Source organism: Anomaloglossus baeobatrachus, chromosome 2, assembly GCF_048569485.1.
Source record: "Anomaloglossus baeobatrachus isolate aAnoBae1 chromosome 2, aAnoBae1.hap1, whole genome shotgun sequence".
NCBI lineage: Eukaryota > Metazoa > Chordata > Amphibia > Anura > Aromobatidae > Anomaloglossus > Anomaloglossus baeobatrachus.
Genome location: NC_134354.1, coordinates 732,401,671 through 732,419,427, shown reverse-complemented (window position 1 = coordinate 732,419,427; position 17,757 = coordinate 732,401,671). Strand labels below are relative to the sequence as shown.

Genomic DNA, 17,757 nt, shown 5'->3' with positions numbered 1-17,757 from the left:
CTGTATTTTTGACTCACTCCTTGTTTTGGCTACAAATACTGAGGTAAAAGACTCACTGAATGTGTGAAGGTAGCCTCATTCTGCAAAACAGATTTCAATTCCCCAAAATCCAAACCATTTCATCAGACACACAGAATTTCATGAGGCGGCAGATTTCATCCTGATTTTGGAATAAGCAACATACTATTCTATTTTTCTGTTTATACAGCTTTCTTTTTTTTATTACATATTTTTTTACCTTTGTGTTTACAGAGGAAGATTTCTCCCACTCCTTACGTGCAAAGACATTATTGACTGTGGTATTTGGGGGGTTAAACAGCAGGGAGTAGAGATAACTCTGATCTTGCCCGTTTCAATGTGATGTCAGCTGTACAGTATATTACAGCCGGAAACCAATTGCCTGTGTCATCCTCTGAAAATGATGGTGAATCCCAGTGCCATAAGAGAACCACATTTGGGACATAATGGACCATTTGTAGGAAGCAGTTAATGGGGTCTCATCAACACCTTTCTCAAATGAAGCCAACCCGGCAACAAGCCTTCGAAATACACAGACAGAATGAGAGCCGCTCTTTATTGGTGGCTATGGCTGAGATGAGAGTCCTAAGTTGGACCGCTGTCTCCAATGCCCATATGAGATAAGGGTCCTAAGCTGGAGACCGCGCTCTGCGATGCCCATATGATATGACAGTCTTAGGCTGGAGAACACTCTCTTCGATGCCCATCTGACATGAGGGTCTTAGGCTGGAGACCGCTCTCTGGGATGCCCATATGAAATAAGGGTCTTAGGCTGGAGACCGCTCTCTGGGATGCCCATATGAAATAAGGGTCTTAGGCTGGAGACCGCTCTCTGGGATGCCCATATGAAATAAGGGTCTTAGGCTGGAGACCGCTCTCTGGGATGCCCATATGAAAAAAGGGTCTTAGGCTGGAGACCGCTCTCTGGGATGCCCATATGAAGTAAGGGTCTTAGGCTGGAGATTGCTCTCTGCGATGGCTATATGAAATGAGAGTCTTATGCGGGCGTCACACGAGACGATCTATCGTGCGATATGTCGTCGGGGTCACGGATTCCGTGACGCACATCCGGCACCATTCGGGACGTCGTTGCGTGTGACACCTACGAGCGACTCTGAACGATTGCAAATCGGATGAAAATCGTGGATCGTTGACACGTCGTTCATTTTTAAAAAATGGTTTGCTTTTGGGGATGCAGCCGACATATTGCTCCGTTTGACACCTTGCCAACGACGAACAACATTCAAACGACCGCCTGGGTCAAACAATTTATCGTTGATAGCTGATGCGTTGTTTTTGAGATCGTTACATGTGACAGCAAATAAACGACCTATGAGCGATCTCGGCAAATTGTAAATACGATCTGGGCGTGTCACGTCGCTCATGAGATCGCCCGATATATCGTCCCGTGTGACGCCCGCATTAGGCTGGAGAATGATTTCTTCGATGCCCATATGAGATGAGGGTCTTAAGCTAGAGACCGTTCTCTACGATGCCCATATGAGAGAAGGGTCTTAAGCTGGAGACCACTTTCTGCAATGCCCATATGAGAGAAGGGTCTTAAGCTGGAGACCACTTTCTGCGATGCCCATATGAGAGAAGGGTCTTAAGCTGGAGACCACTCTCTACGATGCCCATTTATTCAGAAGGAGATATGTAATGGGGATATTGGCATTGGAGAACATGGTAAATTTTACACAGTTCTTCCAGCCTATAACAAGTGAGTGCATGACATAAGGGGGTTCTCCGACTGCACATACCCAGATCTCTCTCTGCAGCGCGTCTATATACAGTAAGTGAGTGGCTGTGAGATGCAACGTTCCAGAAGTCGACTTGTTGCTTGGACTAAAACGATCCAATAACTTCACTTGCTCCACCTATGAGAACAAACAAAGCATAACTGTAAAATAAGACTATAAAAGTCACAAATCATGTGAACCTCATCTGGTTAGATAGAGCACAGCATGCAGGGAGGAAAGGGCAATCAAGGAAAATAAAAAAACAACAACCAAATAAAAAATCCAGTTCCATGAACCATTAACAAAACCGTCATCTGTTAGTGACCAAGCCCCAATCTTTCAACTCTGACTGGTCACGTCATGGGCTAAGGACTGTGGAACGCGTCTAGATATCACAGTGATTTTGAGACTTGCTTTTTTGTGACACATTGTACTTCATGTTCATGGAAAACTTAGGTTCATATTGTTTTTCTTAAATACCTAAAATTTGGCAAATTGAGAAAAATGTGCAATTTTCAATCTTTTACTTACCGTATTTTGAGCTTTATAAGACGCACCTGATTATAAGACGAACCCCCAAATTTGATGAAGGAATTTTTTAATAAATTGGGTCCGTCTTATAATGCCAGTGTCCGTCTAACAAATCATATAGGGTATATGTCCCTCATAGCCCCCCCATCCTAAAATTAGCCCCCTTAATCTGGATATGACCACCTTATATTGAAGATAGACCCCTTGTGCTGGCACACGTCCCCCAGTGATGCCACATGTCCCCTATGGCTGGCACACGGCACCCTGTGGCTGGCACACGGCACCCTGTGGCTGGCACACAGCACCCTGTGTTAGATATCGCCCCCATGCTGCTGCCTTTAGTAAAATAAACTCTTTCCTTACCTTCTCCAGCACTGTCCTGTCTCGTGACTCCCTCCTTGGGGTTGAGCTCCGGCTTCCTGCATTTCCTGGTTCACAGCAGAGTGACATCTCTGCGTGCATGATCACAGCAGCAGGAGGGAGACCGGGAGATCAGCGCTGGAGGAGGTGAGTAAAGAGTGATTTATTTTACTATGGGCAGCAGCATGGGGGCCATAGCTAACACAGGGGGGGCATGTGCGATCAAAGGAGGGCGCAGGCAGATATAATATGCGCCGCTGCCCCAGCCCATTGCCGCGGTGCGGTTTCCGCACCACGGTGATGGACAGCGGCTGTGCATATTATATGAGCAGGAGCAGGAGATCTAATGCTGCCGCCCGCAGCTTTCACCTGCCCCCAGCAGCGCTCCAGAGCTGCCCCCACCTCCCCTGGACTCTGTAGTGTGTACGTATATATATATATATATATATATATATATATATATATATATATATATATATATATATATATATATATATATATATATATATATATATATATACACACACACACACACCCCCCCCCGTATATTCGGATTATAAGACGCACCCCCTACTTTCCCCCAAAATTTGGGGGAACAAAAGTGCGTCTTATAAAGCTGAAAATATGGATACACAGTAATGGCCGAAAGTGTTGGCACCCTTGAAATTGTTACCGAAAAATAAGTATTTCTCACAGAAAATTATTATAATTACACGTTTATTTCCTTTATGTGTATTGGGAACAACACAAAAAACAATGAGAGAAAAAAAAAGACAAATTAGACATAATTTCACAGAAAACTTCAAAAATTGGCCAGACAAAATTGTTAGCACCCGCAATTTAATATTTAGTTGCATACCCAGTAAATGACTGCAATAACTTACTTCATATAACCATCAACAAGTGTCAGAGTTCCGGGATTTCCAGTTTTCCTCTGAAGGATCTTGCCCTTTGTTAACATGGAGTTTTCTGTTCTGTTGCCCTACTTCCTGTTCATCTGTTTAAAAGCCCGCCCCTAAGCTTAGTCTAGTTGCCTGAGTATACTGCTTCCTGTGTACTCCTGCCCTGCTGCTCTCATCTCCTGATTGCTGTTTGGATCCAGTGGAAACACCTGACACCAGCTCTGGACTTCACCTCTCATCAAGCTGTGCTCGGACTCTGTTTGCCGTCTCTGGTCGGCACTTCTGCCCGGTCCCTTCCGTTCATATCCACCCTAGGACTCACATCACGTACGGACATTTTTTGGACTATTTCTGTTGCCCTTTTGTGTCCCGGCTGTGTACATTTGGGCCTTCTGGGGTGATTGCCGGACAGCCCCTGTATAGGGGTTCGCTTCTGGCGGTCTCCCTGGGGGAGTCCAGTGCGCGGCCCCGGGAACTCCCCTTTGCTCTGAACCCAGCAGGTATTTACTGTGTTTATGTTCCACTGTGTATATTTTGTTCTGTGTACATATTGCGGTTACATCTTATTGTGTATATTCTGTTCTGTGCACATATTGCGGTTACATATTATAAAACGTCTTTTGCACCAAGAACTCGTCTCTGGTTGTCATTGCCCTAACGCAATCGAAATCCTCAGTACATACAATAGTATTACAACAAGCTTCTTACTCTCACCAGGAATTTTGGACCATTCTTCTATTGCAAACTGCTCCAGGTCTCATATTTGAAGGCGCCTTCTCCCAACAGCAAATTTAAGATCTCTTCACAGGTGTTCAATGGGATTTAGATCCGGACTCATTGCTGTCACGTCAGAACTCTCCAGCACTTTGATTCTATCCACTTGTGGGGGCTTCTTGAAGTATGTCTCGTGTTATTAACCTGCTGGAAGACCCATGACCTAGGACAGAAGCCCAGCTTTCTAACACTGGGCACTAAATTGCGACCCGAAATCCTTTGGTAATCTTCAGATTTCATCATACCTTGCACACAGTCAAGGCACAAAAACAACCCCAAAACACCTTTGACCCTCCACCATATTTGACTGTAGGTACTTTGTTCTTTTCTTTGTAGGTCTAATTCAGTTTTTGGTAAACAGTAGAATGATGCAATTTACCAAAAAGTTCTATCTTGGTGTCATCTGTTCACAAGACACTTTTCCAGAAGGATTTTGGCTTACTCGTACATTTTGGCAAACTGCAGTCCAGCTTTTTTATGTCTATGTGTCATCAGTGGGGTCCTCCTGGGTCTCCTCCATAGCGTTAATTTCATTTAAATGTCGATGTATAGTTCGCGCTGACACTGATGCACCTTGAATTTCTTTGGAACTTGATTTCAGCTGCTTTTCCACTAAACGGACTATCCTGTGTTGCAACATTTCATCAATTTTTCTCTACAGCGCACGCCCAGGGAGCTTAGCCACAGTTCCATGGGTTGTATACTTCTTGATTATGTTGCGCATATCAAGATCTCTGGAAAAGGACTTGTGACCTCAAGATTGTTATTTTTTTCAATTTGGGTTTTCAAGTCCTCAGACAGATCTCTTCTCCTCTTTCTGTTCTCCATGCTTAGTGTGGCACACACAGACACAATGTACAGATTGAATCAACTTCTCTCCTTTTTATCAGTTTTAGGTGGGATCTTCATATTGCCCACATCGATTACTTGCCACAGGGGAGTTTGAAAGACCATCACATGCTTCAAATAAAATTGTTTACCCACAATTTTGGAAAGGTGACAATAATTTTGTCCGGCTCATTTTGGGGGTTTTGTGTGAAATTATGTCCACTTTGCCTTTTTTTTCTCTCTGTTTTGTTTTTTTTGTCCCAATACTCACACAGGAAATAAACGTGTAGATAAGACTAGAAGAGCGCACCAACGGAAAAACATAACAAACAAACTAGTTAATAAATAGCATTTACTATATATCTACTTTCTCGGCCGCATTTTTTTTTTTTTTTTTTGTAACGGCATTTTTCATTTTTTGCACAAAACAGACCCATTTAGTTTTGACACCAAAGGGACAATATTTTAGAAAACTGACATTTCAAAAACTTCACCCCTCAAATTATTAAAAACTGCTGGCATGGAGTTTTTAAACCCTTCAAGCCTTTCAAAAAAAGTAACAAAAAAATTAAATATTACAGTTTTTCCACTAAAATTTTGCTTTATGAGTTGCCATGGCATGTCGGGCTTTGTTTAAAGGATTCCCCTCCCTCCATTAACCATCTAGAAGCCACTGTCGCTATTGAGAAGCATCTAGGGGGTTAACCGACCACAAATGGTGATGGACGATGCAGCAATAATGCACAGCTGACATCCATCGGGGCGCTATATACTTATTTCTGAGAGCTTAAGGTCTCCTTCACACGTCCATATAAACCACATATCTGAAAAAAGGGTACCGATGGCATCAGTGCTTTGGATCAAGGTGTAGTCCAAGTGTTCGTTTTTACCATCAGTGGTTTCCAGCATGGATAAAGAAAGAAAGAAACCTGCTCCAATATTGTACAATGTCAAACACACCTTAGGGTACGTGCCTACGATCAAGAGCAGCTGCGTCCTGGACGTGGCGGGTCTTGACCGGCGGGGGCCACGAGTCTCCTCTGTAGGAGAATGCTGGAGACCGCAGTTGCTCGTGCCCTCAATCAGGGTTCGGGGCGCCGTGGTTTCTCACTTGTGTTCTCCGTATGGAGGACGCTTGCAACTTCGCAAAGAATTTAAATGCTTGTGGCTCAGAAAGACGTCTGTTTTTGCTGAGGACCGTGTACGTACAGTGGGCACGGGATTTCTAGAAATCCCATCCGCTGGGCTTGTACTGTACAACGCAGCGAAAACACTCTGCATCCAAAACGCTGCAAACACTGATCGTGGCCACGCAGCCTTAAGGTACCGTCACACTAAGGCTAGGTTCACATTTCCGTTGTTTTGTATCAGTCACATGCGTCGCTTGACGCATGTGACTGATGCGCTGTGCAACGGATGACAAAGAACAGAATTCTTTGTCAGACTCCGTTGTGTGCGGAGGGCGGAGCGCGAGGGGGCGGAGTTCGGGGTGGGTGGAGCCGAGCGGGACATGGCACTGAGGACATCAGTGCCGCATGGACTGCAGGGCTGGGGACAGGTGAGTGTGTGTTTGAGTGTGAGTGTGTGTATAAATGCTGAGTGCAGGAGGAGGCGGAGCCGAGCGGGGAAGTGTCGGGCTCCCTGCACAGCCAGGGTAAATATCGGGTAAAAGCAAAGCACTTTGCTTGGTTACCCGATATTTATCTTGGTTACCAGCATACACCGCTCAGCGCTGGCTCCCTGCACACGTAACCAGTGTAAATATCGGGTAACTAACCAAAGCGCATTGCTTAGTAACCCGATGTGTATCCTGGTTACGTGTGCAGGGAGCCAGAGAGCGCATGCGCAGCGAAATCCTACGGATCGCGCTGCTCAAAAATGTTACATGCTGCGTTCCTCCCGCCAGGCGATCCGTCGTTCCGCGACTGGTCAGTCGGGTGGAGGGTGCAATGCAGCATCATCAGTCACAATCCGCCGCTCATGCAAGTCTATGGGAACAACGGAATCCGCCAAACGGATTCCGTTGTTTACCAGAGCAGCGGATTGTGACTGATACAATTTAACGGAAATGTGAACCTAGCCTAAGCAACGCTCCAGCGATACCACCAGCGACCTGACTTGGCAGGGATCGCTGGAGCGTCGCTACACGGGTTGCTGGTGAGCTGTCACACAGGTAGATCTCACCAGTGACCAGCCCCCAGCCAGCAGCTACGCGCGGAAGCGATGCTGCGCTTGGTAACTAAGGTAAATATCGGGAAACCAAGCAAAATGCTTTGCTTGGTTACTCGATATTTACCTTGGTTACCAGCGCACACCGCTTAGCGCTGGCTCCCTGCACTCGTAGCCAGAGTACACATGGGGTTAATAAGCAAACCGCTTTGCTTATTTACCCGATGTGTACTCTGGCTACGCGTGCAGGGAGCCGGCACTGGCAGCCTGAGAGCGGCGGACGTTATTAACCAAGGTAAATATCGGGTAACCAAGCAAAGCACTTCGCTTGGTTACCCGATGTTTACCATGGTTACCAGCGTCCGCAGAAGCCGGCTCCTGCTCACTGCACATTCAGTTGTTGCTCTGTCGCTGTCACACACAGCGATGTCTGCTTCACAGCGGGAGAGCAACAACTAAAAAATGGTCCAGGACATTCAGCAACAACCGGCGACCTCACAGCAGGGGCCAGGTTGTTGCTGGATGTCACACAGAGCAACATCGCTAGCAATATCGCTGCTACGTCACAAAAGTCGTGCCTCAGCAGCGATGTTGCTAGCGATGTTGCTTAGTGAGACGTGGCCTTTAGACTGAAGCCTTCACTCTTCCGTCAGAGTGGATTTTAGCTCTTAGGCAGTGGGGAACCCTTTTAATACAAATCTATCAGTTACAAAAAGGGATTTTCATGTAGTAAAGAGGGACAAAGGCATCTGGGTGAAAAGTAGAGACTGCGCCTCCAAAAGAGGAACATTTACAAGGAATATACTTGAGCATGGAGGTCCACATTGCACGGGTCAGTCCTCACCACTCTCTCGTTCATGGCGCTCTGAAACACAAGAGAATGGGAGTAGTAGTCCCCGGTCCCAGCTGATTAGTCTGCGGCCCCAACAATGAGGCCATTCATCTGAGATTACAACAAAGAAAGCAGCCGAGTCTGAAACGGAAGCACCGGCCAACAACAGACGTGGTCACCAGTACAACCACACAATCAGGAGCCCGAGCCAAGTGGCCGAGCAACGCACACTATGCCAGCAGGTGTCACTGCCGAGTGTGGGGCCGGATCCTGGGGCCATCATCACAGAAGTGTCACTAAGGCCTAGCACACGGCGAGTAATACAGAGCGAGTGGAATGCGACAGAAAAATCGCATTCCACTCGGACCAATATTACTCTATGGGGCAGCTACCATGAGCGATTGTTTTCTCAGCCCTAATCAAACCGAGAAAAGAGTCGCAGCATGTTCCACTCTCTGCCATTCAAGTCTATGGGGCGAGAGAATCATCGCATTGCTCTCGCAGTACACCGGTGTAACGAGAGTGCAGTGCGATTCTCACATCAGCCGGCAACGGAGGAGATAGGGAGATAAATCCCTCCCTCCCCTCCGCAGCTGTGGTCTAATTGCACGATCGGACCACAGTTGCAGTGACACTCGCATGACACTAGGCTCTCGCTATGCTGCAAGCGTGAGCCGAGTGTCATGCGAGGACTCGCACTAATGTCTGTGTGGGCTCAGAATAACAGGAAGAATCACCTCTGACCACAACCAAACAGTCAAAGCAGAGAGGTAAGCTACTAAGTTGAGAAAAGCATAGAACTTCTCCTATAAAAACCCAGAGCCACATCCTGTATCACAGTTATAGCCTTAACCCCTTAGTAGCCAACCAAACTCTTCATTTTGTCTCTCCGCATTAGAGTGGCCATATACAGTGAGGAAAATAAGTATTTGATCCACTGTCAATTTTACAAGTTTTCCCACCTCCAAAGAATGGCGAAGTTTGTAATTTTTATCGCAGGTACACTTCAACTGTGACACAGAATCCCCCCAAAAATCCAGAAAATCTCATTATATGATTTTCTAAATAATCAATTTGCATTTTATTGCATGAAATAAGTATTCGATCACCTACCAACAAGCAAGAATTCTAGCTCTTGCAGACCTGATATTTTTCTTTAAGAAGCCCTTTTACTCTGCACTCATTACCTGTATTAATTGCACCTCTTCAAACTGTATAACAGACACCTGACCACACAATCACACTCCAACCTCTCCACCATGGCCAAGACCAAAGAGCTAAGGACACCAAGGACTAAATTGTACACCTGCACAAGGCTGGGATGGACTACAGGACAATAGGCGAGCAGCTTGGTAAGAAGGCAACAACTGTTGACGCAACTAATAAAAAATGGAAGAAACACAAGATGACTGTCAATCTTACTCGGTCTGTGGTTCCAAGCAAAATCTCGCCTCGTGGGGTAATGATGATTCTGAGAAAGGTCAGGGATCCACCCAGAACTACACAGGAGGACCTGGTCAATGACCTGAAGTGAGCTGGGACCACATTCTCAAATATTACCGTTAGTAACACACTACGCCATCAAGGATTAAAATCCTGCAGGGCATGCAAGGTCCACCTGCTCACGCCAGCACATGTCCAAGCCCATTTGAAGCTCACCAATGACCATTTGGATGCTCCAGAGGAGGCACGGGAGAAGGTCATATGCTTAGATGAGACCAAAATAGAACTTTTTGGTATCAACTCCACTCGTCGTGTTTGTAGGAAGAAGGATGAGTGCAACCCCAAGAACATTTGTCCTAACTGTGAAGCTTATGGGTGGAAACATCATACTTTGATGGAGGTTTACTGCAAAGGGGACAGAACGACTGCAGCATATTGAAGGTAGGATGGATGGGGTCAGGTATCGCAAGATTTTGGCCAACAATTCTCTCCTGGAAGAGAATCGGACCGATTTTCCATTGGCTCGTGTGTCCCAGCCTAAAAAGAGGTACTCCCAACGTGAACATTTACATCTGTATGGAGGACAGGGTAGTCAGCCACCACATCAAAGAAGAATGAACAGAGAGCTGGCGGCTCTGTCCACTCACTTATACAGGAGCCGGCGGCTCTCTCTCTCTCCCTCCGTTCACCTCTGTGGGAGCCGGCGGCTCTCTCTCTCTCCCTCCGTTCACCTCTGTGGGAGCCGGCGGCTCTCTCTCCCTCCGTTCACCTCTGTGGGAGCCGGCGGCTCTCTCTCCCTCCGTTCACCTCTGTGGGAGCCGGCGGCTCTCTCTCCCTCCGTTCACCTCTGTGGGAGCCGGCGGCTCTCTCTCCCTCCGTTCACCTCTGTGGGAGCCGGCGGCTCTCTCTCCCTCCGTTCACCTCTGTGGGAGCCGGCGGCTCGCTCTCCCTCCGTTCACCTCTGTGGGAGCCGGCGGCTCGCTCTCTCTCCGTTCACCTCTGTGGGAGCCGGCGGCTCGCTCTCTCTCCGTTCACCTCTGTGGGAGCCGGCGGCTCGCTCTCTCTCCGTTCACCTCTGTGGGAGCCGGCGGCTCGCTCTCTCTCCGTTCACCTCTGTGGGAGCCGGCGGCTCGCTCTCTCTCCGTTCACCTCTGTGGGAGCCGGCGGCTCGCTCTCTCTCCGTTCACCTCTGTGGGAGCCGGCGGCTCGCTCTCTCTCCGTTCACCTCTGTGGGAGCCGGCGGCTCGCTCTCCGTTCACCTCTGTGGGAGCCGGCGGCTCTCTCTCCATTCACCACTGTGGGAGCCGGCGGCTCTCTCTCCATTCACCACTGTGGGAGCCGGCGGCTCTCTCTCCATTCACCACTGTGGGAGCCGGCGGCTCTCTCTCCATTCACCACTGTGGGAGCCGGCGTCTCTCTCTCCATTCACCACTGTGGGAGCCGGCGGCTCTCTCTCCATTCACCACTGTGGGAGCCGGCGGCTCTCTCTCCATTCACCACTGTGGGAGCCGGCGGCTCTCTCTCCATTCACCACTGTGGGAGCCGGCGGCTCTCTCTCCATTCACCACTGTGGGAGCCGGCGGCTCTCTCTCCATTCACCACTGTGGGAGCCGGCGGCTCTCTCTCCATTCACCACTGTGGGAGCCGGCGGCTCTCTCTCCATTCACCACTGTGGGAGCCGGCGGCTCTCTCTCCATTCACCACTGTGGGAGCCGGCGGCTCTCTCTCCATTCACCACTGTGGGAGCCGGCGGCTCTCTCTCCATTCACCACTGTGGGAGCCGGCGGCTCTCTCTCCATTCACCACTGTGGGAGCCGGCGGCTCTCTCTCCATTCACCACTGTGGGAGCCGGCGGCTCTCTCTCCATTCACCACTGTGGGAGCCGGCGGCTCTCTCTCCATTCACCACTGTGGGAGCCGGCGGCTCTCTCTCCATTCACCACTGTGGGAGCCGGCGGCTCTCTCTCCATTCACCACTGTGGGAGCCGGCGGCTCTCTCTCCATTCACCACTGTGGGAGCCGGCGGCTCTCTCTCCGTTCACCTCTCTGGGGAGCCGGCGGCTCTCTCTCTCCGTTCACCTCTATGGGAGCCGGAGGCTCTCTCCATTCACCTCTATGGGAATTAAGGAAGCTGTGAGCACATTGGGACCCGTCAGATGTTTATGGCATCACCGATGTAATATACCATAATTGTCTGTGGAGAATACACATTTACCTTCTCACCATGATTTTCAAACCCACCCAAACATTGAGGGGTGCAGACAATCTCTCTATTAGGCCATATACAGCTTTCGTATGCAATTTTGCTGCAGATCTCCAGGAAAATAACCCAATACGGCGGTGTCTTATGCACACTGGACCTGTGCAGGGCAGATCCTGGATACTTAGTAACTAAAGCTGCACCATAAAGTGACAGTAAACAACAATGAGCACTGGACATGCCCATGCAATGTCCCCATCCAGTGCACCCTGGAGCTCAGCTGCTCAGCACTGACACTGCTCCACAGCTGCAGACTCCAGCCCCAGCCCAGTACCTTGGTGGTTCGGATGTGCTCCATCTCTGGGCCCCTGTATGGGATGCACCATGGAGCTGGTGATCGGCCGGATCCTGCTCGCTTCCTGCTGCTGCTGGAGCTGCAATACACTTCCTGCTATGATCAATGCAACAAGGAATGACACAGTGTGATCTGCGGCGGCGCCGTGAGCAGTGTGTACGCCGGCGCCACCGTGCGCTCATATTGCGGTACTGCACTCACTTGTCTCACTGCCTGAAAAATACCGTACAAGTGTAATATATGACTTCTATAAAAGCCAAAAAGAGGAATAAAAGCTGAAAACGTGGTCACATATACCGGCTGATTTCACACATCCGGTTTTTGCAGTGCGGCTCAAAAACCTATGCAACGGATGCGGCGAAAAAAATGGATCCGTTGCATAAGTTTTTTCATGCGGCCCGTCCGTTTTTTGACGGATGCGGCTTGATACTGAGCATGCGCAGTGCAAAAAAACACATCCGGCGGCCGGATGCGGTTTTTGCCGCAGGACGCCGCATCCGGCGTCCATAGACTTGCATTGTAAATCGCGCCGCATTGCGCCGGATCCAGCGCGATGCATTTTTTTCTCCGCACAAAAAAGTGCCAGGCAACGTTCCATCCGGCCGCCGCATGGGCTAAGGCTACTTTCACACCTCCGGTTTTTGCAATGCGGCACACTCCGGCACTTTGCAGGAAAATCACAACCGTTTTTTTTTTGCTGCCCGTTGCGTTTTTTCTGCATAGACTTTAATTAGTGCCGCATTGTGCCGCAAGGCCTTGCGTTCCATCCGGTTTTTGCCGCATGCGGCAGATTTAGCCGATGCGGCGGCTGGATGGAACGTTGCCTAGCACGTTTTTTCGTGCGGCAAAAAAAAACCGCATCGCGCCGCATTCGGCCGATGCGGCGTATTTTTCAATACATGCCTATGGCGGCCGGATGCGGCGTGATGCGGCAAAAACCGCATCCGGCCGCCGCATGCGGTTTTTGCCACTGCGCATGCTCAGTAGCATGCCGCAAGCGGCAAAAACCGGACGGGCCGCATGGGAAAAACGTATGCAAAGGATGCGGTGTTTTCACCGCATCCGTTGCATAGCTTGCACAGCCGGATTGAGCCGCAGAGCTCAAGCCGGATGTGTGAAAGCAGCCTAAATATGTCACATGCGGCAAAAACCGGACGCAACGCAAGGCCATGCGGCACAATATGGCGCTAATGCAAGTCTATGCAGAAAAAATGCAACGGCAAAAAAAAGGTTGCGTTTTTTCTGCAAAGCGCCGTATTGTGCCGCTCAGCAAAAACCGGATGTGTGAAAGCAGTCTTACAAAATATAACAAATGACCGTACTTGCCTACCTGGGTTGTCTTTTTTTCATGGCTCCCTTCAGTCTCTGTACAACCCTGCCACCTGCAGTGACATCTCCTCACATGTGACCGCTGCAGCTAATGATTGATGGAGGCTGACAAAGTTCCCGAGAGGGGAGTAAACAAATTTTGTTTTAAGCTTTGGGGAAAGTATTTTTTTTTACACTTTTTTTTAAGTCTTTTGGTGTTTTACAGAAAATAAGGTTTGTTACAGACTGACTTCCCCATTGATTTCAATGGGGAAAATCCACAAAATAGGTATTACCTACACACAGGACATCTGATAAGTTATTGGTGGGCGAGTGTGTGACCAGTGGGATCAGCACTGATTGACATGATCGATGGAGCCTGTTTATCCCTGTTGGGATGGAGCAGCATGGTCTATGGGGCTGCCGAGCAATGCACTCAGCTTTTACCGTCAGACCCATAGTAAATAAATGTTGTGGCAGTCTAGCATGCACATTACAGCTCCACTCTAATAGGGATAAAAGTTCCTCGTCTGGCATATCACAGGTATTGGACTCCCACCGATCTTGACGTTTTCACCTGCGCTATGGATAGGCGATAACTTTCCCTCTGAACAAGTCTTCAACTGTTCCTCAAAACAAATTCACTTGCTGTGGATTCAAAATCAACATCAAAGGTAAAGGCATCAATACACATGAGACTAAAGTCAGCTGAACCATCTATATCAGCACAAATCTGGACTAATAATCCAGTTCATCCTCTCCCCGTGAACATACCCCAAGGTCTGAGCGACTTTCACAAGGGCCAAATTGAGATGACTGAGGAGATTTCTTGGGGGTTGTTCTCAGTAATATTTCCCCAAATGGTCCATGGAAGGACAATGGGTGGATGGACAACAAGGTGGAGGCTCAATGCCATGATCGGGGCAAAATTCTGCTGGGAAACCTTGGGTCCTGACATCACGTTTATGTAACACATACACTACGGTACAAAAGTTTAGGGTCACTTAGATATTTCCTTATTTTTGAAAGAAAAGCACTTTTTTTTTTTTTCAATGAAGCTAACATTAAATTAAACAGAAATACAATCTATACATTGTTAATGTGGTAAATGACTAATTAGCTGCAAACGTCTGGTTTTTAATGCAATACCTACATAGGTGTATAGAGGCCCATTTCCAACAACCACCACTCCAGTGTTCTAATGGTACATTGTGTTTGCTGTGTTAGAAGGCTAATGGATGTTTAGAAATCCCTTCAAAACCCTTGTGCAGGTATGTTAGCACAGCTGAAAACAGTTTTGCTGATTAGAGAAGCTATAAAACTGACCTTCCTTTGAGCTAGTTGAGAATTTGCTGCGTTACATTTGTTGGTTCCATTAAACTCTTAAAATGGCCAGAAATAGAGAACTTTCATGTGAAACTCGACAGTCTATTCTTGTTCTTAGAAGTAAAGGATATTCCATGCAAGAAATTGTCAAGAAATTGAAGATTTCCTACAACAATGAGTACTACTCCCTTCAGAGGAGAGCACAAACAGGCTCTAACCAGAGTAGAAAAAGAAGTGGGAGGCCGCGCTGCACAACTGAGCAACAAGACAAGCACATTAGAGTCTCTAGTTTGAGAAATCAAAGCCTCACAGGTCCTCAACTGGCAGCTTCATTAAATAGTACCCGCAAAACACCAGTGTCAACGTCTACAGTGAAGAGGCGACTCCGGAATACTGGCATTCAGGGCAGAGTGGCAAAGAAAAAGCCATATCTGAAACTGACTAATAAAAGGAAAAGATTAATATTGGCAAAAGAACACAGACATTGGACAGAGGAAGATTGGAAAAAAGTGTTATGGACAGACGAATCAAAGTTTGAGGTGTTTGGATCACACAGAAGAACATTTGTGAGACGCAGAACAACTGAAAAGATGCTGGAAGAGTGCCTGACGCCATCTGTCAAGCATGGTGGAGTTAATGTGATGGTCTGAGGTTGCTTTGGTGCTGCTAAAGTGGGAGATTTGTATGTAACACCCCAAGGGGTCGGGGGATAAATACTCGTCGCCGGGCCGGTGAGGATCAAGGGGATGTCACAGGTGGCCCTGCCCAGCTTCGTGACCCCAAGGTGTACAAGGAGGGAGAGGGGAAAAAAAGGAAGATGGTGGAGGTTGATTGTGTGACACCATCTGCGGTATGCAGCCAGAGAATTAGCTGCCGCTGCTGTCACTGTCCTCCGGGGCGGCGGGCAGTAGCAGCCAAGATGTTTCTGGTCCCCACAGGTGAAGCGGGCCCCGTGGAGGATGATAAGGGAAGTAGTAATGGCGGGTGCCAAGGCGCGGGGCGTCGCCGCTTGGAATGACAGGCGGACACAGTCTCTGCCAGGTGTTTTACTCACAGTTCATGCCACTCGCCCAGGAAGTACTGGTCAAACCTGGATCCTTTTAGAGGTCAGAGCCAGTGAATTGGACGGTGGGACATTCCTCCTGCGCTTGGTGTGGATCCCCGTGGCTTGAAGCTCTTGGGGACCTCTGGTTCTTGAAAAGTGTGCTTACTCCCTGCTTGTATGTAGGTGCCGTAGGTCCTATGTGGGGCCGGCCTTGGAACACGTCCCGGATCGTATCTGGCACTGTACTCCGGGAGCTGTGGTGGCCCAAGCCTGCAGATTTTGGTGGACAACCTGGTGTATATTTCACCCTAGGACTCTGCACCCTGTCAGCGCTGGTCCCGAGGGACCGTATTAACTCCTCTGTCCCACCAGTGCCACTGGTGAAAACTCGACTGCGCTCTTCCTCTCCTGCTGGAGAACTCTCTAACTGTTGAGTTGGCTCCTCACTTCCCCAGGTGGTTGCTCCTCCCGTCCCATGTCGCACCACTAGTGGATTGGAGATCCCAGATGTGGTGGTATCCTAAGGACCCAACCACGCTGGCGACCCCTTTTGACCTGAACGTAGTCCTGTCCACGGTAAAGGAGGGAAACCTGGTTGTGTGTGTGTAGGAATTGTGTGAGTGGAACCGGCACCGACCTCCTCTGGATCCAGGTTAAGCATTGCACCTTAAGTCAGGTGCAGTGCCCTGTGGTGACTGAAGCCTCAGGGGCGTCACATTCCCCCACAGAAAATGGCCGCACTCCCGGGCTGCAAACAAACAAAGCTAGTAGACCACAATATTTGTATGCATTAACAGGTTAACAATCTTCCCTTTTATGGGAGACACATCACATTAACGTTGCAAACAAATTAACTCCTTCGCAAAGTTTAATCTGCCCAATTCCAGCCTTGCTGAAGCATCTCCAGATCATCACCGATCCTGCACCAAATTTCATAGTGGGTGCAAGACACTGTGGCTTTTACGCCTGTTCAGGTCTCCATCTAACCATTAAACGACCAGGTGTTGGGCAAAGTTGAAAATGAGACTTATCAGAGAAGATTACCTTACTCTAGAAATTGGGCAGATTAAACTTTATGAAGGATGTCTGAATCAAGCCGCATACAAGGTTATCCTGGAAAAACGGTTGCTTCCTTCTGCTCAGACAATGTTCCCCAACTCTGAGGACTGTTTTTTCCAGCAAGGCAATGTGCCACGCCACACAGCTAGGTCAATCAATGTGTGGATGAAGGACCACCACATCAAAACCCTGTCATGCCCAGCCCAATCACCAGACCTGAACCCCGTTGAAAACCTCTGGAATGTAATCAAGAGGAAGAAGGATAGTCACAAGCCATCAAACAAAGAAGAACTGCTTACATTTTTGCACCAGGAGTGGCATAAGGTCACCCAAAAGCAGTATGAAAGACTGGTGGAAAGCAGCCAAGACGCATGAAAGCTGTGATTAACCCCTTAACGACCGCGGGCCGTAAAATTACGTCCTAAATGACATAATCTTACTGCCCGCGGTCCTCCGGCGGCAGCATGCCGCGATCGGCACACATCTCAGCTGATTTTCACAGCTGAGATGTGTGCCTGCTAGGCACGAGCAGAATCGTTATCTGCTCGTGCCGATTAACCCCTTATATGGCGCTGTCAATACATGACAGCGCCATTATAAGCGCGATCGCGGTAAAGTTTTACTTACCGCCGAAACCGGAAGTCACGTGACGCGATCACGTGACTCCCGATAGTTGTCATGGTAGCACAGGGTCATGTGATGACTCCTGTACTACACATGAATTGGTTTCACTTTCGCTGTGCCCGGGGCACAGCAAAAGAGAAAGACAGCGTATCTGCTGTTTACAGTCTTCCAGCTGTGATCAGCAGATACTGCAGAGCGATCGGAATGCTGATCGCAATAGCCCCCTAGGGGGACTAGTAAAATAA

At 48.5% G+C, this 17,757-nt stretch overlaps 1 protein-coding gene across 1 annotated transcript in view; it reads right to left on the bottom strand.

The window, feature by feature from the left end:
- Positions 1-12,249, bottom strand: part of MTMR6 (myotubularin related protein 6) — an 80,393-nt gene extending 68,144 nt beyond the window's left edge. The window contains exons 1-2 of the mRNA XM_075337377.1: positions 12,130-12,249; positions 1,779-1,895 (exon numbers count right to left, since the gene is read on the bottom strand). Coding sequence (XP_075193492.1) covers positions 1,779-1,895; positions 12,130-12,153 — 141 coding nt within the window. The 5' untranslated portion in view covers positions 12,154-12,249. The remainder of the gene's footprint in view (positions 1-1,778; positions 1,896-12,129) is intronic.
- Between the last annotated feature and the right edge of the window lie 5,508 nt (positions 12,250-17,757).